General features: G+C 37.2%; 2 protein-coding genes across 8 annotated transcripts in view; one reads left to right on the top strand and one right to left on the bottom strand.

The window, feature by feature from the left end:
* LOC115219177 (CKLF-like MARVEL transmembrane domain-containing protein 7) overlaps positions 1-21,815 on the bottom strand; it is a 77,570-nt gene that overhangs the window by 11,085 nt on the left and 44,670 nt on the right. The window contains exon 1 of one of the 5 annotated variants that reach the window (XM_029789288.2): positions 19,927-19,946. The exons of the other annotated variants lie outside the window; for them this stretch is intronic. The gene's annotated coding sequence lies outside the window, so the exon portion shown is untranslated. Of the gene's footprint in view, positions 1-19,926; positions 19,947-21,815 lie in introns of those variants that run through there. 5 annotated transcript variants of the gene reach the window in all.
* LOC118767727 overlaps positions 9,877-21,815 on the top strand; it is a 79,813-nt gene continuing 67,874 nt past the window's right edge. For all 3 annotated transcript variants that reach the window (XR_005003659.1, XR_005003666.1, XM_036512792.1), the window contains exon 1: positions 9,877-10,202. Coding sequence is in view for 1 of the 3 variants with exons in the window: in XM_036512792.1 (XP_036368685.1) it covers positions 9,967-10,202 (236 nt within the window). In the remaining 2 variants the exon portion in view is untranslated. The remainder of the gene's footprint in view (positions 10,203-21,815) is intronic.

Here is a 21,815-nt window from a genome sequence, read left to right as displayed (position 1 = left end):
ATGGTTTCAGTAATAGGATTATGTATCTTCAGGCTCCTCTATCATGCAATCGTTTTATGACTGTTATCTCTGTCGAAATACTCTTGATAGCAGCAATGAATCTATTATGGATTTCTATGAAGATCTTAGATCAGTTATGATGTCGATTCCAAATGCAGATAAGATCCTCCTTCTTGGCACTTTCTATGCCCATGTTGGATGTGATTATGAGACCTGGGATGCACTTGGGAGACATGGTTTGGGCAAAAAGAACACCAATGGTCTCTGTCTTCTTCAGCTTTGCACTAAACTTGATCTCATCATCTGCAACACTGTTTTTTATCAGAAGGATATCCGAAAAGCTATCTGGATGCACCCAAGATCCAAACATTGGCATATTCTTGATTACCTTATCACCAAGAAATGAAACCTTCCAGATGTTTGCACTGTCCGAGTCATGCGAGGTGCAGAATGTGGGACTGACCATATGCTCATATGCAGTAAATTGAAACTCCGCATTATGCGTAGAATAAGATCTGGAGGAATAAAAGTCCTTAAACGTATTGATGTGTTGAAATTAAGGGACTCTAAGGTGCAGGCAAATCTTAGGAATGCTATTGGAGAAGCAGAATTTGTTGGAACTTGGGCTCAGTTTAAGACCACTATTTACAATATTGGAGTTGAAGTTCTTGGTCTCAGAAACAGAAAACATCAGGACTGGTTTGATGAAAACAATCTACAGATCAATAAACTTCTCGAAGATAAAAATAAGTTGCACGAAAAATACCTAGGGGCCCCAGATAAAGAGAAAAAGCCCTTACTGCAGTCTCTCAAAAGGATAAAATCATCACTCCAAAGAAAGATACGACAAATGAAAAACAAATGGTGGTCGGATATTTCTGAAAAAAATCCAGAAAGCATATGACAGTAAAGACCTGAAAACAGTATATCACTTGATTGGACAAGTGTTTGGTCCTCGGTCTTCATTTGTGGTACCACTCAAGTCTAAAGACAGCTGCTTCCTCTTTAAGGATCCTCTATCAACACATACACACGTCCCTGTCCATTTTCACTCTCTTTCACTTTATGCTGACATCAAACGAAATGTACATTTCCACCCACAAAAATAAATAAAAAATTTTTACGGAATTTACCTAATGCCATACCTTAACAGCTGATCAACATCTGATCAAAAGTGACATTTCTGAAAGTTATATCAAATGATCACCTAAAGGAGTTCTATAGACATATAATTTTTACAGAGGAAACAGCAGTTACATTTTTATAAGAAAACTATCTTCTGGATACATCATGAAAAGCAGACCCTTATCATCGATGTGGGTAGTGTCATGCAAGAAAAACGAAAATGTGACAGAAGTGGAGAATGCTGGCTTAAATTTCACTGTTTTTGCAAAGGATGTCAAACTTTGTATTCTATTCAGAAAGGTAACCGTTTTTTTCACTATATGGACATCAACAACAAGTTGCACTGCAATTTGAGCTTGTGTGAGATTTTAGAGCTAGTGTTCTTTTTCATAATAGTAATACCCATGAATAAAGCAGTGACTATAACAGGAAAGCCTTCCAGTACATGTGCAGAGAGGTTTGTAGAACCATTGTTTCTCATCGTCAACACAGTAAGATGGTTGGGACAAACAACAACCTCATTGAAGTTGATGAGGCAAGATATGCTGGTCGGCAGAAATACAATCATGGGAAGCTGATAAGTGGTGACAATGCTCCTTTTGTTCAAGAAAATTATGTAAATGTATAAAATTGGAAATTTTTGAGAAAAGATGCAGGAAATTTGTTTGTGGCATTCCTAAATGATGTATGAAGTGAGTATCGTTAATTAAGATTTAAGTCTAAGTTATTAATAAATCATTATTCAACATTATTCAATTTGTTTTTATCATCCTGTAGTATAAAGTTCTTATAGGGGAGGTAGATCACACGCTAAAGTGTAACAGGATAAGAAACGGGAGACCACACACTAAAAGTAATTTCACACCGTAGACAGGATACTGTGGTAGACCGCATGCTAAAGTAGGAAACTGTGGTAGACTGCACACTAAAGTAGCACTATCCCAATTTACTTATAAGTGAATGCTTGAGTATCACCCTATAGTTTCATCAGAGCTTCAAACATGAGGTGCAATTTTATTTGGGCAAACATTTACATTTATACATATTCTTTTATTCTCTTATTTGTTTTGGTCATTAGAGTGTGGCCATGCTGGAACACCACCATGAAGAATTTTTGTCAAATAATTGATCCCAGTACTTGACTTTTTGTTATTTTTTAAGCCTGGTGCTTATTCTGTCAGTCTCTTTTGCTGAATTGCTAAGTTATGAGGACGTAAACACACCAACACTGGTTGCCAAGCAGTGGTAGGACACACACACGCAGGAAAGTATTACAAATGAAAAATCACATATGTATGCAGGGAATGAAGAAAACAGGAATTTGAGAAGCTCCTCCCAGAATTAGAATAACATAATTTTAAAGTATGTATAAAGCTAAGTATATGAAGAATTTCTATAAGAAGTAGAAAAGATGTAAAGAAAGATGTAAAAAGAGAACTATCAGTAAAAAAATATACTTAAAAAGCTATATTCTTGGAATAGAGTTAGAATGACAGGTACAGAATCCAAAACAATAGGAGGAAGAGAAAAAGAAAATAAAGAAAAGGGATAGAATGCAAAGAGAGAGAGGAAATTGAAAAGTGTTTATGAGGGTCAATAAATACTTTTCCACATTTAGATCTTTGCCAGAATCACCATTCTTAATTATCAAGGTGAGAACAAGAGAGGAGTAATAGAATGAGGACATATATAGATAATAATGTGTGTGTGCAAGTAATGAGAAGCAAGTTAGGCAAGTCAATTAACACAGAATATAAAATACATTTAATAGGAAAAATGTAGATATATGGATATAAAATAGTCAAACTTACAGAATATAAATATCAAAAGTTAAATAGGTAGAGTGGACTTGATCCATACATAAGTACATTTTTTTCTATTAAATGTATTACATTACATTAAATGTATTACATTTACTCATATCATCATCATCATCGTTTAACGTCCACTTTCCATGCTAGCATGGGTTGGACGATTTGACTGAGGTCTGGTGAACCAGATGGCTGCACCAGACTCCAATCTGATATGGCAGTGTTTCTACAGCTGGATGCCCTTCCTAACGCCAACCACTCTGAGAGTGTAGTGGGTGTTTTTATGTGCCACCAGCATGAGGGCCAGTTAGGTGGTACTGGCAACGGCCATGCTCAAATGGTGCTTTTTATGTGCCACCTGCACAGGAGCCAGTCCAGCGGCACTGGCAACGACCTTGCTCGAGTGTTTTTCATGTGCCACCAGCACAAGTGCTAGTAAGGCGACATATATATATATATATACACACATACACACAGAGACAGATGTACATCCACATGTACACATACATGTAAGCATATACCTAGACTCACTGAGGCATGTATACTGATGTACAGGCATTCAAATGATGTTCTTATACCTATGGGAGTATACTAATATACAATCTGATACATCCATATATGTAAACACACACACACTCACACATATATGCGTAATGGTAAGATCTAAGGATTTGGATATACACACACACACACATATAACTGCACATACAGGCATGCACCCACACAGATACACACACATGCACACAATTAGAAAAGAAAGGAAATTCCAGGTGTGGAAACAAAACCTGGAATCAAAGTTAACTTAGCAAAGACCAAAGTCTTAGTAAACAAGAGACTGGACAGGACACTTCCCATTTCAGGTAAATGGCTCTGATCAATATGTTGGAAGGGAGTAGGTTGAAATTCTAGTTTGTGTACCCAGTGCAAGCTCTAGACATATAGTGAAATAGAATGAAGGTTAACAGAGAAAGTAGTGTTTGTATGTGGAAGATATACAGGAGCCATAAAAACTACAGATGCATAAGAAATTGATTTCCTCAAATGTTCCAGAAGCTCTCTGGAAGTTGTAGATAATTTCTGCCTCCAGGATGACCTAATTAGTAGCAGAAGAGGTTGTACAGAAAGTATAATTTCAAGAATATGAATAAGATGGAGAAAGTTTTGGGAGCTTTTACCTCTGTTGGCAACCAAAGGTATTTCTCTTTGAGTAAAAGGAAAATTGTATGCTGCATGTGTATGAACTGCAATGCTACATGGTAGTGAGACATGGGCCCTGGATGCAGAGGACATACAAAGATTAGAGTGGAATGAAACTGGTATTCTCCACTGGATGTGCAATGCCAGTGTATATGTACAAGAGAGCATTAGCATATTGAGAGTGTAGCAGAGACTCGGGTGAAATTCCTCTCTCGCTTTATTATATATACATGCATTCAAATGTTGCAGGGAACAGCTAGCTTTTGGCCACTGTTTGGATCCCATTGTGTCCACTACTCTGATTGGTTGATATTGGTGCAATTTGTCTCTTACTTGATTGCGCCAGTTTGCTGTGTATAACCAGTCGGAGGCCCTAAATTGGATCATGTGGGACAGCCTGTTCTCTATCCTGTTTGAGCCTACTGTTTCTTATAAAAAACTCAGCTTTTCTTCTTTCCAGCATCTTTGGTTCCAGACCTTTTAAGGTTTAGCCACTGACCACAAAGACACGGCCAGTTTCAGCAACAACGATGACTCCACCGCCACAGCACCTATGTTGAGACTTACCAACTTCGTTCAACAACATTATGGCAACTTCCGTCTTTATTGCCACCATCATGTCCTTAATGTCATCAACATCATCTCTCTACATACACAGCTCAGCAAGCAATTCACCCTGGTTCCAACACTTCACCATGGATCAACAGCGAATATGCAACCTGCATGAACTCCTGTATCAAGTGACCCAGGCATCATAGCCACAACTCACATACAATATATACCTGCAACTGGCTCGGTACCGTAACTTCTTGATACAGTATTTCAACTTTCATGTACGACTAACTACAAACTGGTATTATTCATCTTTATTGTGTCTGTGAACTTGCATCTCACTTCGATGGCTATAGACTCTTTCACTATCATCATCTTCATTGCCATCCTTATATGTTCTTAACACATGCATACATCTATGTTTACACACACACACATGCACTTTGTTCTCATGACGGCCTGTCTATTATTCTGTATACATGATGCACACAGAGACACACATGTTAACGTATCAATAAATCTCCTCTTACTCAGTCTTATATGGTTGTGTCTTTTTCCATCAGGCATTTGTTTGTACTATTTCAATATCTCTATGTTGTATCAGCTGTGTGATGTGGTACGAAAGACCCATTCTCGCACCTCATATCGCATGGTCCCCTATGAGAGAAAAGTTGGTCATAAGAGGAATTATATGCAGTGTGCAAGAGAGGAGACTGCATTGGTTTGGTCACGTGATGCAGATGAATGAGGACAGTAGTACAAAGAAGTGCTAATCACTTAAAGTGGAGGAAAGTTGTGGAAGAAGGAAACCCAAAAAGACATAGGATGATGTATTGAAGGGCGACCACAAAACACTGAGCTTTATGGAAGAAAGGACCTAGATATGTTGTGCACTGTTGTCCTCAAGAAGACCTGCCCACCACAACGGAATTGATATCCTAAAACCATGGTGTCACATAAAAAGCATTGGTGTTGGTAGGACATAAAAAGTAATGGTGCTGGTGCCACATAAAAAGCACAAGTGATAATACTACATAAAAAGCACTCAGTACACTTTGTAAAGTGGTTGGCATTAGCAAGGGCATCCAACTATAGAAACCTAGCCAAAACAGACTATAGAACCTGATGTGAACCCTAGCCTTACCAGCTCCTGTCAAGCCATCCAACCCATGACAGCATGGAAAACAAACATTAACTGAAGACGATTGTAGTGGTATATGTGTATGTATGTGCGTGTGTATATGTAGATGCAGATACCACCATATATGTATGTATGTATGTATGTATGTATGTATGTATGATGTATGTATGTATGTATGTATGTATGTATGTATGTATAAAAGAATCTTTATACATGAAGATGGAACAAACAGGCTTTATTCCAAATCACTACAATTGTTTCAGTACATCAATATCAGCTGGTAACTGCTTAATTTTACACATATTATGCACATAACTGTTTAAATATAATCCAACGATAGCTGTATATCTGCGTGTCTTCAGGCAAATGGGGGTCTAGGACACTGTAAGATCATCTTTAGTTTCTCTTTGTTTCATGCTATTTTTAGCGTTCTATTGACAAAGAACAACACCGAATTACAAAGTCATACAAATGAGAAAAAATATAAAATAAACGAACAACTTATGCACTCTTCTTAACCATAGGGTTAATGTATATTTTAAAACCCGGTCACGAAAACAAATAACCCAGCCTACTAGGAGTAAAAAAAATGTGTAGAAAACGAATATGAAAACAAAAATTTGCGCAAACTTTCAGAAAATTCACAAGATTCGATTTTTCCCTCGTAACTTTCAGGAAAATGGATATATATTACTGAAATTTTATAGCAATATCGTTCAAATGGTACAGATTACGATTATAAATAAATTTCTGAGAAAAATGTTTTCGGAAGAGGTAGGGAGAGGAGTCGGAAAATTCACACGATCCGATGTTTTCCCTTGTCTTGACTTTTACGGAAATAAACAACCATTCTAACATGTAAATAGCTGGACAGGACCAGGAAGAATGTCTTATCTCTGCATCTATTACTGTTCCACTTCAAAGGAAATCAAGCACGGCAGGGAGACCAAATTCTGTCTGCTTACAATCTTCATTTTGGCTCTATATCCTTATTGTCACCGGCCTTGTCACAGGTGCTTTACAAGTCATTCAGAAAGGCTATTAAACCAATAAGATTTACTCACACACCCACTTATCCATACATACACATTCGTTTGTATGGTGCATACATACACACACACTTAACATACATGCAATTGACAATGCCACTTCATACCATGAGGCCAAACCAAGGAGATTTACTTGCACGCACCCTTATACATACATATTCCGTTATTTGGCACTAATGTACATACATATATCTAACTAAACATACTCACATGTATGTATGTATGTGCGTGTTTGTGCATAATAATAATAATAATATAATAATAATAATAATAATAATAATTGTGTACAGTGCTCAGGTGCACTACAACTCATCTAAAGTGTATATATAATCAGGTGTAGTTTCGGCGGATTTCGGAAAGCATGAGGGCCTTAAAGGATGCAGTGTCATGGCAGTCAACAACTGACGCAGGCAGTTTATTCCATGCTTTACAAAATAATAATAATGGGCTTTACTAAATAAGTTCATGACAGACGAAGAGAATTTTAAATATTTAATATGGACTAAAGCAAAATACAAATTATGTGATAATTACAAACTACCAAGTGAAACTAGACATTCCTTTGTCGCTCTTCTATCAGAAATGCAGTGAATCAGTCACTAATCAGATGGAAGTCTATCAACAACGTTCACTCAAAGAGAGAATCTCTTTATTGCTAGCAGTGTTAACAGCTCCCTAAACTTTCTTTATTCAAGCTACAAAGCTTTGCGAATACCCAGCACCATAGTTAATTAGGTTACCGAAGTAACAGCTGTCTACACATTTGAAAGGGTTTCTTTCACGTATGTTCTGGTAACTAATTACTCCAGCGCACCTGCTTCGTATTAAGTCTTCTTTTTCAGCTCGCCAAGCATCTCTTGCGTATCCATAGTTTAATTTGGGCACGTCATTTGCCATTATTGTCTGTGGCTACCCAAACTTAACAGTTTAACTGCTTTTCAGTCAAATTTTGTTCTCACGTATCAATTCTTTTTTAGTCCCGAATTTATCGAGTTACCCGGCCATGTAATTTTAGTTCCTTTTATTGTACTCCTTAAATTAAAATTAAATCAAAGTGTAATTAAAAAAAGTTCATATTCGAAATTCAGATTGCAATGTGGTTGGCTGCGAATGAAATTTTTTGATATTATCATGAAATACACTGATGATAAATACACTACGATATACAGTACGTTTGTGAACGTAAATTGAATGTCTGGTCGTGTACATAATCTCTGTATGTTTGTCGGTACACAATAGATTTTGTGAGTGCATTGTAAATTTATTTTCCATAACTTTAAGTTGTTGAGTGCCAAACAAAGGCGAAGGTAAAGAATACGTACACCACCCGTTTTCGGCGTAACAAAAACCCTAACCCTAGCCACCGGGTGTGCTTCTTCTTTACTTTTGCCATTAAAAACATTTTTCTCGTCTTTTTAACATTTCGACATAATACCACGTGCTTTTCTGAACAACTTTACTACTACTAACGAAAGAATACCAAAATGGCAATGCCAAAATTTGGGGCTAACGCAGTTTCGCACCTCTCCAAAATTTCATTAAAAGATATCCATTTTCCTAAAAGTTATGAGAAAAAAATCGGATCTTGCGTATTTTCCTGAAGTCCTCTCCCCACAGCCCAGTTCGTTGGCGCAAATTTCTTCATATTCGTTTAATACACATTTTTTTACACTCATTACACTTTTTTTTTTGTAGCTGGATATTAAAGTAAACACATTCTATGTATCATGGTAAGAGACAAATTCATAAATACGGTGTTGAATATGGTTTCACAATGGAAAAAAAGGTTAAGGGCGAATTAGCTGTTACTTTGAGTGTACTTAAATTGCGCTGAATAGCCAAATAGGATTGCTCGGTTTTTCTCACTCCAAAAAGGTGTTCATTTTCGAAAACTAATTTCTTTCTATTTCATAGTCTTTTCCCCACAGATTTCATTATAATTGGGTCGTTGGTCCAAATTTTTGTTCTTATATTCGTTTAATACACATTTTTTTTTACACCTACTACAATTTTTTTTGTTTTGTTGGTCGGGTCTTAAAGTATACATTAACCAAAATTTCTTTCAAGATTGAGAAAAAATTTAAATTATCTTATCGATTTACTCAGTTGAATTGTGCCAAGAAAGAAGGGAACAGAATGAAGACAATTTCGCGCAAGATTATCTAGATTCAAACATATCTTTGTTTTCAACCGAGTAGAAAATATCAAATTTATTGAACAAGAAGTAAGCTAAGAGACACATGTGTCGACTGTTATGGGAGTTCTAAAGCAAATTTGTGCAGTACAAAATAATTTTCGTCTTTTAAAATCAATGAATTATTTTAGTGTTACAGAATGTCTCAAACCAATTGGAATTATAACTCTTGCAAAAGTATTTTAATAAAGAACCAAAGGTTGCGATACGAATTTGTTTTCAATGAAACGCAGGTAAAACAAATGTTATGGACGTATGTTTCTGACATCGGCGGACCGTCACCACAAACTCCCTTCTCTTTTTTTTTTTCTTTTTATTTTTACTACAGAAACCCACATTCCGAATCTGTAAAAAGATTGGTATTTCAAAATTTAATAATTTTTTTACAGATTCGGTATTTCGGTAGTCGAAAAAAAAAAAAAAAAGCAGAAGGTGGGTGTGGTGACGGTCCGCCATGTTCCCCTATTCACTGAACTGTCAAGGATTCTACGGCGCATGCACGAACCGCATTGAGGCTTTTTGGTAAAGAATCAAAAGATGGATCAAGGACGTCAGCGGATCCTCGGGCGATATGAAATGGTCTCGTGTGAACGAATGCATGTACAGAGAAATGTATGACTTTACAGCCAGAAATAGATTCCAAAATTTTGATACATTTCTGAAACATGCAACCGAGGTAAATTCCAACGGCACACACGGAAGATAAGAAAAGTGAAAATAATATCGAAGAAATGTCATGTTAAACCCTTGGTCTGCATAATTTTCAATAAATATCAGCGCCCTACACGTCAAAACGTGCTCAAAAGTGAAAATAATATCAGAAATTTCATGTTAAAACCTTGGTCTGCTTAATTATAAATAAATACCAGCGTCGTACAACTTCAATATTCATTGAAAATGTGCACCCTACTTCACGAAGTGTTAAACCAGCTTGCTCCAGAATTTCGATACATTTCTAAAACATATTGCCGAGGTTTATCCCCCAAAATTCCAACGTTATGTAAGTGCGCGACATTTTGTAGAAAAGACACCTTCAGTCGTAAAAACAAAATGAACACTTTAGTTTCACTTTCTGTCACAGTATACCTCATTTTACCCCGGGAATTTTCTCTGAAAGACATCTCTGCAGAAAGGTCAGTAGATTGATTACATATTTCTTTCGTTATTTTATCGCAAATATCCATTTTTGTGAAAGTTATGAGGAAACAAAGCTGAAGGGGCACACTTGTGTTGGAATGCGGATATTACTTAAGAAGAGTGGACCCGACGCGCGCACCGCTCGCACGCGCTAGTCTGTAGACTAGTCTGCACCCGGGATAAAAAAAAATCCTCCACATGTGAATATGTGTAAACTGTTAATCGGAGTGGGGTGAGATTTATCTATCTATCTAGGAGAGGTGGGTTTTGGGAGGATGGGACAGAGAAGACAAAATAGGATTTTTGGTGTTTGTGAATAATCGTTCCTCCGAAACTCTGTTCCCCGTTATCAGAAAGTTTATAAAACCAAGAACGACTGTCCATTCTGATTGTTGGAGTGAATACAATGGAATAGCTGAAATTGAGGTCGAACCACGGTATTCCCATTTCAAAGTGAACCATAGAGAAAACCTTGTGGGTCCAGTAACTAACGTGCATACTTACTCAGTTGAATGTTACTGGGAAAATGCAAAAAGTATATTCGAAAGTATGATGAGAGTACACAAATATGATTGAATCCCATCTAGCTAAATTTCTTTGGTGGGGAAAAAATGGGAAAACTGACGATGAATGTTTTCGGAATATTCTAAAACGTCTTTCAGAATGGTTCCCTTTTGAATAACGATTACTTTTGATGTCAGTAACATACATCCATTACATTTTATTTCATTATTTTCACTTTTTTTAATGACTAGTTTTGTGTAAGATTTTATTTCAAAATTTGTTTTATCCTCACTTTTCTTTATGACTATTTTTGAGTAACATTTTACTTCAATTTCAAAATTTGCTTTATTTTCATTCATTCTGTCGGTTGTTTGTTATATTACATAGATAGATAGATAGATAAATTCCCCTCCCTCCGATTTACAGTTTACACATTTATACATATGGAGAGTTTTTAAATTTTTTTATCACGGGTGCTGACTAGTCTAATGACTGGCTCGTGTGCGTCCGGTGCGCACGTCCGCTGACTGATGTGGGTGCGCGTGTCGGATCTACTCTGCTTAAGGGTCCGGAATGCGTACAAAGTATGTACGTGTGTCAAACAGTTTGTTGATTTTATTAATGTGTGGTGATGGGTGGGGTGAAATTGAAATTAAAAAAAAAATTTTGTCCAACTCGACATAGCAGGGTATTGACCCTTGGCAAAAATCGGCATTTCAAAATTACGGTTTTTCAGAGATTACTGTTTTCACTATCGGAATTTACAATTTCGCAAAACCAAAAAAATTTTCTTGCTTTCAATTTCAATGAGGGAGCACGTGGAAAGACTTCTTGAAGGCATATTTAATGCGCAGGTTGGAAAAACCCCTATGCATGCGCAATGATCGAAAGGTTTTAAAAACATCCTATGTTCGCGAGGGGTGGGTTTTTTTTTTTTATTGAAATTTTAAAAAAATTTTGTTTTCAGAATCATATTCTCCATATATAGCAAGATTTCCATTTGTACCACCACCACCATCAACCAAAAAAAAAATCCCGTCTTTATTTAATTTTTTTTCCTACACAAACCCCCGTTTTCGGCTACGGAGAATACGAATCTGCAAAAAATTAGCAAAAATCGGCATTTTGAAAATACCTCCCTCCCCCTAAATTCTTCATTTTAAACTTTTTTCAGAATTTTTGTTTTCGTCAAAATATGCGGAAAATTACGGAGATTATGATTCTGAAAAAAAAATTCAGATTATGATTCTGAAAAAAAAATTCCTAAAATTTTTCTAGTTAGGGTTTTAAGGTTAGGGTTTCAAGGTTAGGGTTACGGAAAAAAGTGAAAAATTTTTACAGATTCGGAATTTCTGTAGCTGAAAATGTGGGTTTCTGTAAAAAAAAAAAAACAGGAGTGGGTGTAATGACGATCCGCCATGTCTGCCTATATATATATATATATATATATACTTTATTTAAAGCAGCAGAAAATTCAACAAAATCTGTTACTCTGAGTTTCTCGTTGCCGTTCATCAGAAAAACTGTCTGATGAACGGCAACAAGAAACTCAGAGTAACAGATTTTGTTGAATTTTCTGCTGCTTTAAATAAAGCATATTACTCTACCACTGGTATTTGAGTACTCATTTTTTCCACCTTGTTTCACATTTATGTGTTTACTCCGGTGTATATATATATATATATATATATATATATATATATATATATATATCAGGTCATCACATAGGTTTACAAAGAATTTGAGATGAACTGACCTGTTTTAGCATTTTTTGTTGCTGGGAGGTGGGGGAAGCAAAAGTGGGAAAAGCAAGGGTGGGGTGTGGGTTAGACAGAGAATGGTGCGTTGGAGTGGTGGGGTGGTAGGTGAGGGGAAACGGGAGGCAGGAGACGGCGGGCGGGTTTTGCAGGGAGAGAACAGATGCACGGTCCACAGAATGTGCTCTGGCAAGGGTGGTGGGGATATCCACGTAGGATGAAGTGGTGAGCCATAAGTTGAGACTGAGTCTCAAAGTCATGGTCGTCACTGCAGAGCCTGTGTAGATGGAGGAATAGGGGATGGAAAGCTTGGTGTGTTTAGGGTGGGAGGAGGAGAAGTTGAAGTATAAGTGTGAGTCTGTGTTTGTGGTGGATGGAGGTGGTGAGAGGGGAGTGATGAATGCTGACCGAAATGTCAAGAAAGGAGACAGAGGTGTCAGAGATAGTGCAGGAGAAGTGAAGGGCAGGATGGAAAGATTTGACAAAAGAGAGGAAGGAGTCTAGATGTTCGTGGGAGAGTGAGGTTGCACCGATACAGTCATCACTATAACGGCTGTATAGTTTGGGAGTGGGACCACTGAATCTTGAGAATTTTCAGGGTATAAAGGGTAAGGAAAGATAATAGATATAAAATAAGAAATACGGAGTTATAGGGAATATATTACTGATTAAAGATTTGGTGGTTGTGAAGGTAAATAAAGGGGAATGTCTATGAGGGTAGGGGAGAAATAAGGGAATGATGTAGAGTGGGATTGTTATTTGAATTTTGGGAATAGGTTACATAATCAGTGTCAGCATTTAAAAATTATGCTATCATGTTCATTCAGACAATCAGTGGATTGCATAATAGATACGACTCCGGGTATTCAAAGATTGTGCTTGTTATAGCTAGTATATGGTTTAGCATGAGTAACTATGGACCACTTTAAAGTATAAGAAATTGATTCATTCTTGAGTTTATGGATAAAATCTCCCTAATATTATGGTAGGGGAGAACCTGCTAATTATAAATTTGAGAATTACTACATTATAGCAAAAGCAGGAAACTTTTTCAGTACCAGGGGCAAATGGAAATTGCATTGAAATCTTTAGAATGCCTCCGTGTTGGAAGAAAGGAAGGTTGGGCAGTACAATAGTGGAAGTTACACTGTGTTTCTTGTAGAGGAAAGCTCCTGTGCTGGTGGATATATGTAAATAAAAAAAAAGGTGTGGACAAAGTGCTAAGTTTGATAAGATTAGGATGGTTTTAGACTTTAAAAAACTTAGGAAGAATTATATGGCTGCAAACTATATATTGCCTTCTTGTTAATAAAGAAAGGGAGACATCAAAAAATTGCAATAATATTTTTGACTGAGGTGAGAGAGGCTGGTATTTGAGAACCACTGTGCTTAATACTTTCAGATTTGTGTCTGGTGGATGTCTTTATTCCAGAAGCCAATTGGGAGAAAGATTTAAAAATTGGAAATATTGAAAAAAATGTTTTTCAGATTCACAATCTATTTACCTTTTTTTATATATATCCTGAACTATATTGTCTAGTAGGCCCTTCATTTTAAATGACATTTGAAGGGTGTAGTGTAAAGTGGCATAAGCTGTTTCTAATTATTAGCTCAAAGTGTCATTTGTTTATGATTTGGCATACCTCCATGCATACTCAAATGATTGAAAGTTTGATGTCAAACAAGTACAGGTTCTCTGAAAGCAGGTGAAGTGGGTAGCTTAATAGAAAATTGATTTTGTAAAATCTTTCTTCCAGAAAACAAAAGACTGTATGCAGAGGTTAAATGTAAAATCATAATCTTTGGTTCAAAGTTCAAGAATGTGAAGGAATCTTTGAACAAAAAAATGTTTGGTAATTGTTAGTGATCTTTTGTTTTGTGGATAAATAAATACAAAAGATCACCTAACCATCCAACATGCTCTCCTATATAGTTGTATATAAATATCTATGAATGTATGTGTGTGCATATGTGGTAGGAACTTTGCTTCCCAACCACATGGTTCTGGGTTCAGTCCTGCTATGTGGATCCTTGGTCAAGTATCTTCACCTATAGCCTCAGGCTGACCAAAACCTTGTGAGTGGATTTGGTAGACAGACTGAAAGAAGCCTGTCATATGATAATATACATTATATGAGTGTGTGTATCTTTGTGTCTGAGGATGTTCCCTACTACTGCTTGACAATCGGTGTTGTTTTGTTTATGTCCCTTTAACTTAGTGGTTCAGTAAGAGACTGATAGAATAAGTAGCAAGCTTAAAAAAGTACTGGGATCATTTCATGAAGGCAGTACTCCAGCATGGCCACAGTCTAATAACTGAAACAAAAGATACATGATACACACACACATATATATTCATATAAATATTTGTACATATAGGCATGTATTGAAACATTACTATGTTTTTGTCCTTTTTATATTTTTTGTTTCATGTTTTCATATAATGCCCTTGCAGTTTGTTTGGAACAATAAGCTCCTCAATTCTTCACCAGTGTTTCTAAACTTTCAGTCATACCTTCAGAATGTAAAGTGTTGTTGGTGGGTGTGAATATTTCTTTTATGGTAATCACATGTTTATTTTGTTGTCTATGTGGTTATTTTGGCATTGTGTTGTTGTGAGCTACACTTTCACACTATGTAAAATAGATAGAAAAGTTATAGCCAGTTGTGTATTCTGAAATGGAGGAAGGGAGGACTAACAAAAAATGTTTAAACATAGAAATCAAAAAAATGTTTGAAAAATATTTGTATAGAATGTTGCCAGATGAATGTCTATTTCAAAACTTTGTCATATATATAACTTTGACATTAAATATATATCATAATATATATTATTATGAACAATAGAGCTGGTGAAAATACACTTTGTTACAGTATATATATACTGCTACATGAATATATCTATAAAAAAAATCTTTGAGTTCAAATATGTTTATGAATTTTAAAAGCAATTTCTCTGCAATTTACTGTGGAGAAAAAAATCCTCTCTCATAGTGAGAGGTGTATACCCTTATCAATTCAGTGAAGCCTTCTCAGGACACAAAAATTATATATATGATGGCTTAGTTGGCTGAAACTTTGAAGTTACTGTCAATATGATTCTTGTCAAAGAATTATAAATATGTACTTAACAAAAAAATTGAGTAATCCTTTAGTTTAAAGTAAAATTGTTTTTATTATAACTTGACATAAAAACAAACACTCACACCAACACGAGGGGAAGTCAAAAATTATCCACACTTTCACCATAATATATCTTAATTTTTGTCACACTGCCTTCTGTGCATGTCTGCTTATAGTTGGTACTGTTGTGGTCACGTGATTGAAGTTTGAGCCTGATTGTGCCATTTTTCTTTCTGGTTTTACAATGTCAGCATGGCTGCTCCACTAGCAATGTTCACCAAAGAAGAACAAAGAGCAATGATCCAAGAGATGGTAATGGTGAACCAGTTCACCATGACCATCTCTCAAGCTTGCTGAATATTCTTGTCAGTGGTGGAGGTCGACTGCATCCTGCTCCCTCTTTGTGCGTTATACTTGTTTGGCCACTTTTAAACTTCTCAATCCACTCATACACACTTCTATGTGGTAGTATACTGTCCTTGTATTGTGCTAAAAGCCTCTGATGAATTTCAGCACCTGACACACCTGTTGACCAGAGAAATCAGCTCACTGCTCTATGTTCTTCTTTGGTGCACATTGCTAGTGGAGCAGCCATGCTTACACTATAAAGCCAGAAGGAAAAATGGCATGATCAGGCTCAAAATTCGATCACGTGACCACAATAGTACCAACTATATGCACATATGAGCAGAAAGATATGTTATGGCGAAAGTGTGGAGAATTTTTCACTTCCCCTCATATATATATATATATATATATATATATATATCATCATCCTCATCATCTTAATTATTTAATGTCTGTTTTCCATCCTGGCATGGGTTAGACGGTTTGACTGAGGTCTGGAAATCCAGCGGCTACACCAGACTCCAATCTAATTGGCAATGTCTCTACAGCTGGATGCCCTTACTAATGCCAACCACTCTGAGAGTGTAGTGGGTGCTTTTATGTGTCACTAGCACAGGAGCCAGTCAGGTGGCCCTAGCATCGATTACGTTTAGATAGTGCTTTTCATGTGCCACCGGTATGAGAGCCAGTCAGGCAGACCTGGCATTGACCATGTTCAGATTGTGCTTTTTACATGCCACCAATATGGGAACCAGTCAGGGGGCACTGGCATCGACCATGTTTGGATGGTGCATTTTATTTGCCACCGGCACAGGAGCTAGTCAGGAGCACTGGCCACAGCTACGATATTGGTTTTGCTTGATTCAACAGGTCTTCTCAAGCATATCATATCGCCTGATACATCAAGGGTACTTTTAAATAGGCCGGACATACAACACTAGCATCAGCTATAGCTGCAATCCCACTTTAGTTGTCAGGTCTTCTCAATCACAGCATATCTCCAAAGGTCTCGGTCTCCTGTCATTGCCTCTGTGAAGCCCGACGTTCAGAGTTAATGCTTCACCACTTCATCCCATGTCTTCCTGGGCGTGCCTCTCCACAGGTAGGGTGTGGCACTTCCTCACACAGCTATCCTCATCCATATGTAACACATAGCCATACCAGTGCAGACATCCTTTTTGCACACCATATTTGATGCTTCTTATGTCCAACTTTTCTCTCAAGGCTCTCACACTCTGTCATGTATGCACACATACATTACACATCCAGTGAATCATAGTAGCTTCATTTCTTTCAAGCCTATGTTTGTCCTCATTAGTCATGGCTCATGTTTCACTGCTGTGTAGCATGGCAGTTCACACACATGCATCATACAGTCTACCTTTCATCCTGAACGAGAGGCCCTTAGTTTCCAGCAGAGGTAGGAACTCCCTGAACTTTGCCTAGGCTATTCTTCTAGCCGCTACACTCTCAGAGCAACCACTCCCACTACAGATTTGGTTGCCTAGGTGGTGGAAGCTATCGACTACCTCTAGTTTTTCCTCCTGGCATGTGATGGAATCTGTTTTCTGTACATCTTCATTGTTTACTGCCTCTGTGCATCTGTCCCACACAAAAACTATATTCCCAGTTAACCTTTTGTGGATGTTGCTGCACCTTTTATGTGTCCATAACTTACACCGTGTACATTGTATGGAATTTCTACCTATGCCTTTTCTACAGAGTGAGCATGGCCATCTACCTGAAGGGGTTTGTGATTTGTCAGCCTTCCTACTTACTAAGACTTTGGTTTTTGCTAGGTTAGCCCTAAGGCCTTTTGATTCTAGACCTTGCTTCCACACCCTAAACTTTGTCTCTAGTTCTGGTAGTGACTCTGCTATTAGAGCAAGGTCATCAGCATAGAGGAGCTTTATCTACTAGAGTACTGTCGATTCAGGTAGCTGGTCCCTCAATTGGGTCAACCTTTGGCAGACTCTCCTCCTCCCATTCATTCTCCATGTTCAGCAGTCTTTCATAATGGCATCTCCAAGCCTCTTTCATTGCAGAATCAGTAACCACAAGGTCAGCATCATCCATGTTGACACATTTCTCTCCTATGACATCACGGTTTTCTCTCACACAGTCTTGCAATCCAAAATACTTTAGTTTTTTGGTCCTCACATCACTGAACATTGGCAAACTTCTTTTCTGCTACTCCTTTGGCTATATATATCTGTCTCCTAGCTTCCTTTCTGGCTAGCTGATACATTCCCCTGCTACCCCCATTCTTCTAGGCCTTCCAGATCTGTTTCTTTGCTCTAATGGCCCTGACTACAGTATTGTTTCACCACCATGTTATCCTAGGTCTCACAGGAATTACCAGTTGCCTTCTATGTCACATGACAGTAGCTCCTCCTCCCTCTCATCAAATTTCTCAGTAAGGATATTCCTAAGTCTCTGACAATGTGAAGGGTTCTTAAGCTTCCAAGTCCTTCTTTTCCAGATTGGTCTGCTTTTTGGCATCCTTCTTGCTTCACATCTAAAGTCACTAATAACTAGTCTATGCTGAGGGGTACATTATTCACTAGGGAGGGTCTTTGTATTTAAGAGCAACTTTGCATCCTGCTGTCTGGTGAGGATGAAATCAATCTGGCTAGCAGAGTCACCTGATTGATAGGTTATCAGGTGGCTGGCTGGCTGGCTGGCTTCCTGAAGTTGGTGTTGCAGATCAATAGGTTATTTGCATTGCAGAACTCCAGGAGCCTAGTTTCCTCTTCATTTCTGGTACCAATTCCATGGCCCCCATGTACACCATGGAAGATACCAGGTTGCTGTCTAACATGCCTGTTAAAATCTCCAACCACAGAGATGGATCATTGTCACTTGTCTTTGAGGTAGCCTGCAGAAGGATATCATAAAAGTGATCCTTCTGTTCATTTGGTAGGCCCATTTGTGGGGCGTAGGCAGAGATAATTGTGGCTATACCATTCTGCAAGACTAGCCTGAGTTTAAGTACTCTATTGCACACCCTTACTACCTCTGACCTTATTCACCCATTTCTCTGCAAGAAGTATTCTTACACCCCCTATTCCATCACTATTACCTTTCCAGAAGATTTTATACCTATGTGCTTTGCCTGTGAGGAATCTGGCTGAAGCTCCTCTCCACTTTACCTCTTGTACGCAACATATATCAACATGTCTCCATACAAGCATCTCTACAATCTCACTAGACCTATCTTTCAATGTGTCTACATTTACAGTGCCAACTCTGAAAACTGGGAAAGAGATATGGAAGGTAACACAGGAAGGATAGATGTTATTCAGTACCTGAAAAGAAGGTTCCCGTGATTGTTTGGTAACAGACGTCATAGTAGTTGTTCTTGCTTTTAACCTACCGTCATTCAATCATGTGAGAATTGTTAAGGTTGTTGCCTCTATTGTGGGGTGGGAGTAAGGAAGCATTGTATATGAAAGTGTTTGGGGCATTGTAAATATAAGCGTTATGAGCATTGTGGATGTAAGCATTACTGATGTTGCAGATATAAATGAAAAAAAAGAATAAAAAAGAAAGGTAGAAGTATAAATATGTCATTGTTAAATAGAGTAAGTGGGCTGCTATCTGGTTTGGTTAATCCAGAGAGGGGGAGAGAAAGGAAAGAGCAGCGAGATTAAAAATATAAGAGAGGGAGAAAGGGGCAGGGCAACTGGATGTCCGGTAAGAGAAACGAGATTTCTGGTTTAGCCCTCTATGTTTAGCCCCTTGTGGGCAATAAAGAAATAAGAAACGAGATTTCTGGTATTGGTGGTGGGGGCGAGAGAGGGTGGGTGCAACCATGAACAAGAGAGAGTCATTTTAAGGAGCAGTGCAAACAAGAATGAATTATTTTAGAGAAAAATACGAAATATGTTTATACATGTAGCCAAGAAAAGAGGTTAGTCATTTTAGGGAGCAGAACAAACAAGAAAGAATTATTTTAGAGAATAGTACGAAATATGTATATACATACATGTAGCCAAGAAACAAGGTTAATAATGTTGCGAGTTAGATGGGTTTGAATGAATGTTGCGATTAAAAATAAGAGAAATTCTTAGCTTAGCTGTGTATATTTTCAAGTGTTGTAAAATGGCCAAACACATGGAATAAACTGATGAAAGTCTGAGAGTTGGAACAGATGTGGAAGCGACAGCCAGAAATGGCAGATAAAGATGGTAGATTTCACCCTAGTGGGTAGGAGCAATAGCAGTAAGTAGCTATATATATATATATAGGTACATATGCATGTACAAATATGTGTGTGATAAATATTATCATCAATGCTAATAATATTATTAATTGCTTGTTCATACTAAAAATGTCACTCTACCTTATATAGAATTAATGTGACATCTATAATTGATTGATAGTTAAACAACCAGATAAAATATTATCTATTTATAGCAATGAGTAAATTTCTCTGTTTAATTTTCATAAATAATTTTAATTCAAAAATTAGTATTCATTTCATTAATTTGTACAGGCACCATGAAATCTAAGAAATGTAAATTGTAATTATTTTATCAATATTAATTACCTGATATTACCCACAATGGCAAAGTATACTCCCATCTTACCATGCATAGATTGGGTGGGATTTGTTGAGGCAGATTTTTTAGAGCTAGATGCTTTTCCTGTCACCAACCTTCACCTGTTTCCATGCAGAGTATTATATTCCTCATAACCAGACATGATTTCACAAGAGATTGGAAACAAATGACAATGCCTGTTTGACTGTAACATTTGTTTACAGCTATTTTGTGATGTCAAGACAAGAAACTGTGCGCACACCCACACACACCCACCATCATCATCATCAAACACTGTCTTCCATACTGGCATGAGTTGAATAGTTCAACAGGATCTGATGAATATAAGGATTGTGTCATGCTCCAGTACCTTGTTTGATGAATTTCTTATGGCTTGATGCCCTTCGTAACACCAATCATATTAAAGAGTGTACAGGATGCTTTTTTGTGGGCCCCCAGCACTTGTGAAAATTGTCTTGTAACTTGCAAGGTAAATTAAAGTGACCTCTATAACTGAGAGAGAATAGCAAAGAAAGAGTAAGTGATGATCCTAAGAAGAGGAGAATGAGAGGAACAGATTTATAGCTGAAAAAAAAAAGGGCGAGAGTGGAGAGAGTAACAATAGTTGTAGCTAGGAAAAGGAAAAGAAAGGAATTAGTAACAGGGATCGAAAGGTGATAGGGTAGGTTGTATATGTGAGTATTTAGGGCTATCCAATTTTATAAAGGCAAGTATAGATAGAAGCTATCAGGAGAAAGGGACAAAGAGGGAGCAGTAGACTAGGGTGGAAACTCATTGAAGAAAGATGCTGGGGGTTGTGGGGGTAAATAAAGAGAGAAAGGTGAGAAGGACAAGAAGCTGTGGTGAAAGGGCATTGAGAGAAGTAAGACGGAGGGTGAGTGCTATAATGGAAAGAGATATTGGAGAATATTATAAAGATAGGAAAAGAGCAGAGTATGAATGCTGCAACACACTGTTCTAATTCTGTTTTTGCTCTAAAACAGCCATAGATTGTTTGTACACCTGATGAATGAATTACACAATTGTGATACAATCTGAAGCAATTTGCAATGTATCCTTAATATTATCTCATATAAACGTGTGTCTGTGTATATAACTACATGCATATAATACTATTGCCAGGATACACTACAAATTCTTTCATCAGATGGTAATAATTTTATGCATTAGCTCTTTAGAGTAAAGACAGAAATAATTACTAAGAATGTATTGTCAGTATATTGTGAGATGAGAAAGTTAATTCAGGTAATCATCTGAGAGATGTAACTCCTTTTATGTGTATGTTCATAAGAATACTATATTTTAATTATGC

The sequence above is a fragment of the Octopus sinensis genome, linkage group LG1, assembly GCF_006345805.1.
Source record: "Octopus sinensis linkage group LG1, ASM634580v1, whole genome shotgun sequence".
NCBI lineage: Eukaryota > Metazoa > Mollusca > Cephalopoda > Octopoda > Octopodidae > Octopus > Octopus sinensis.
Note: the sequence above shows the minus strand (reverse complement) of the source record. Positions and strands in the feature narration are given on the sequence as shown.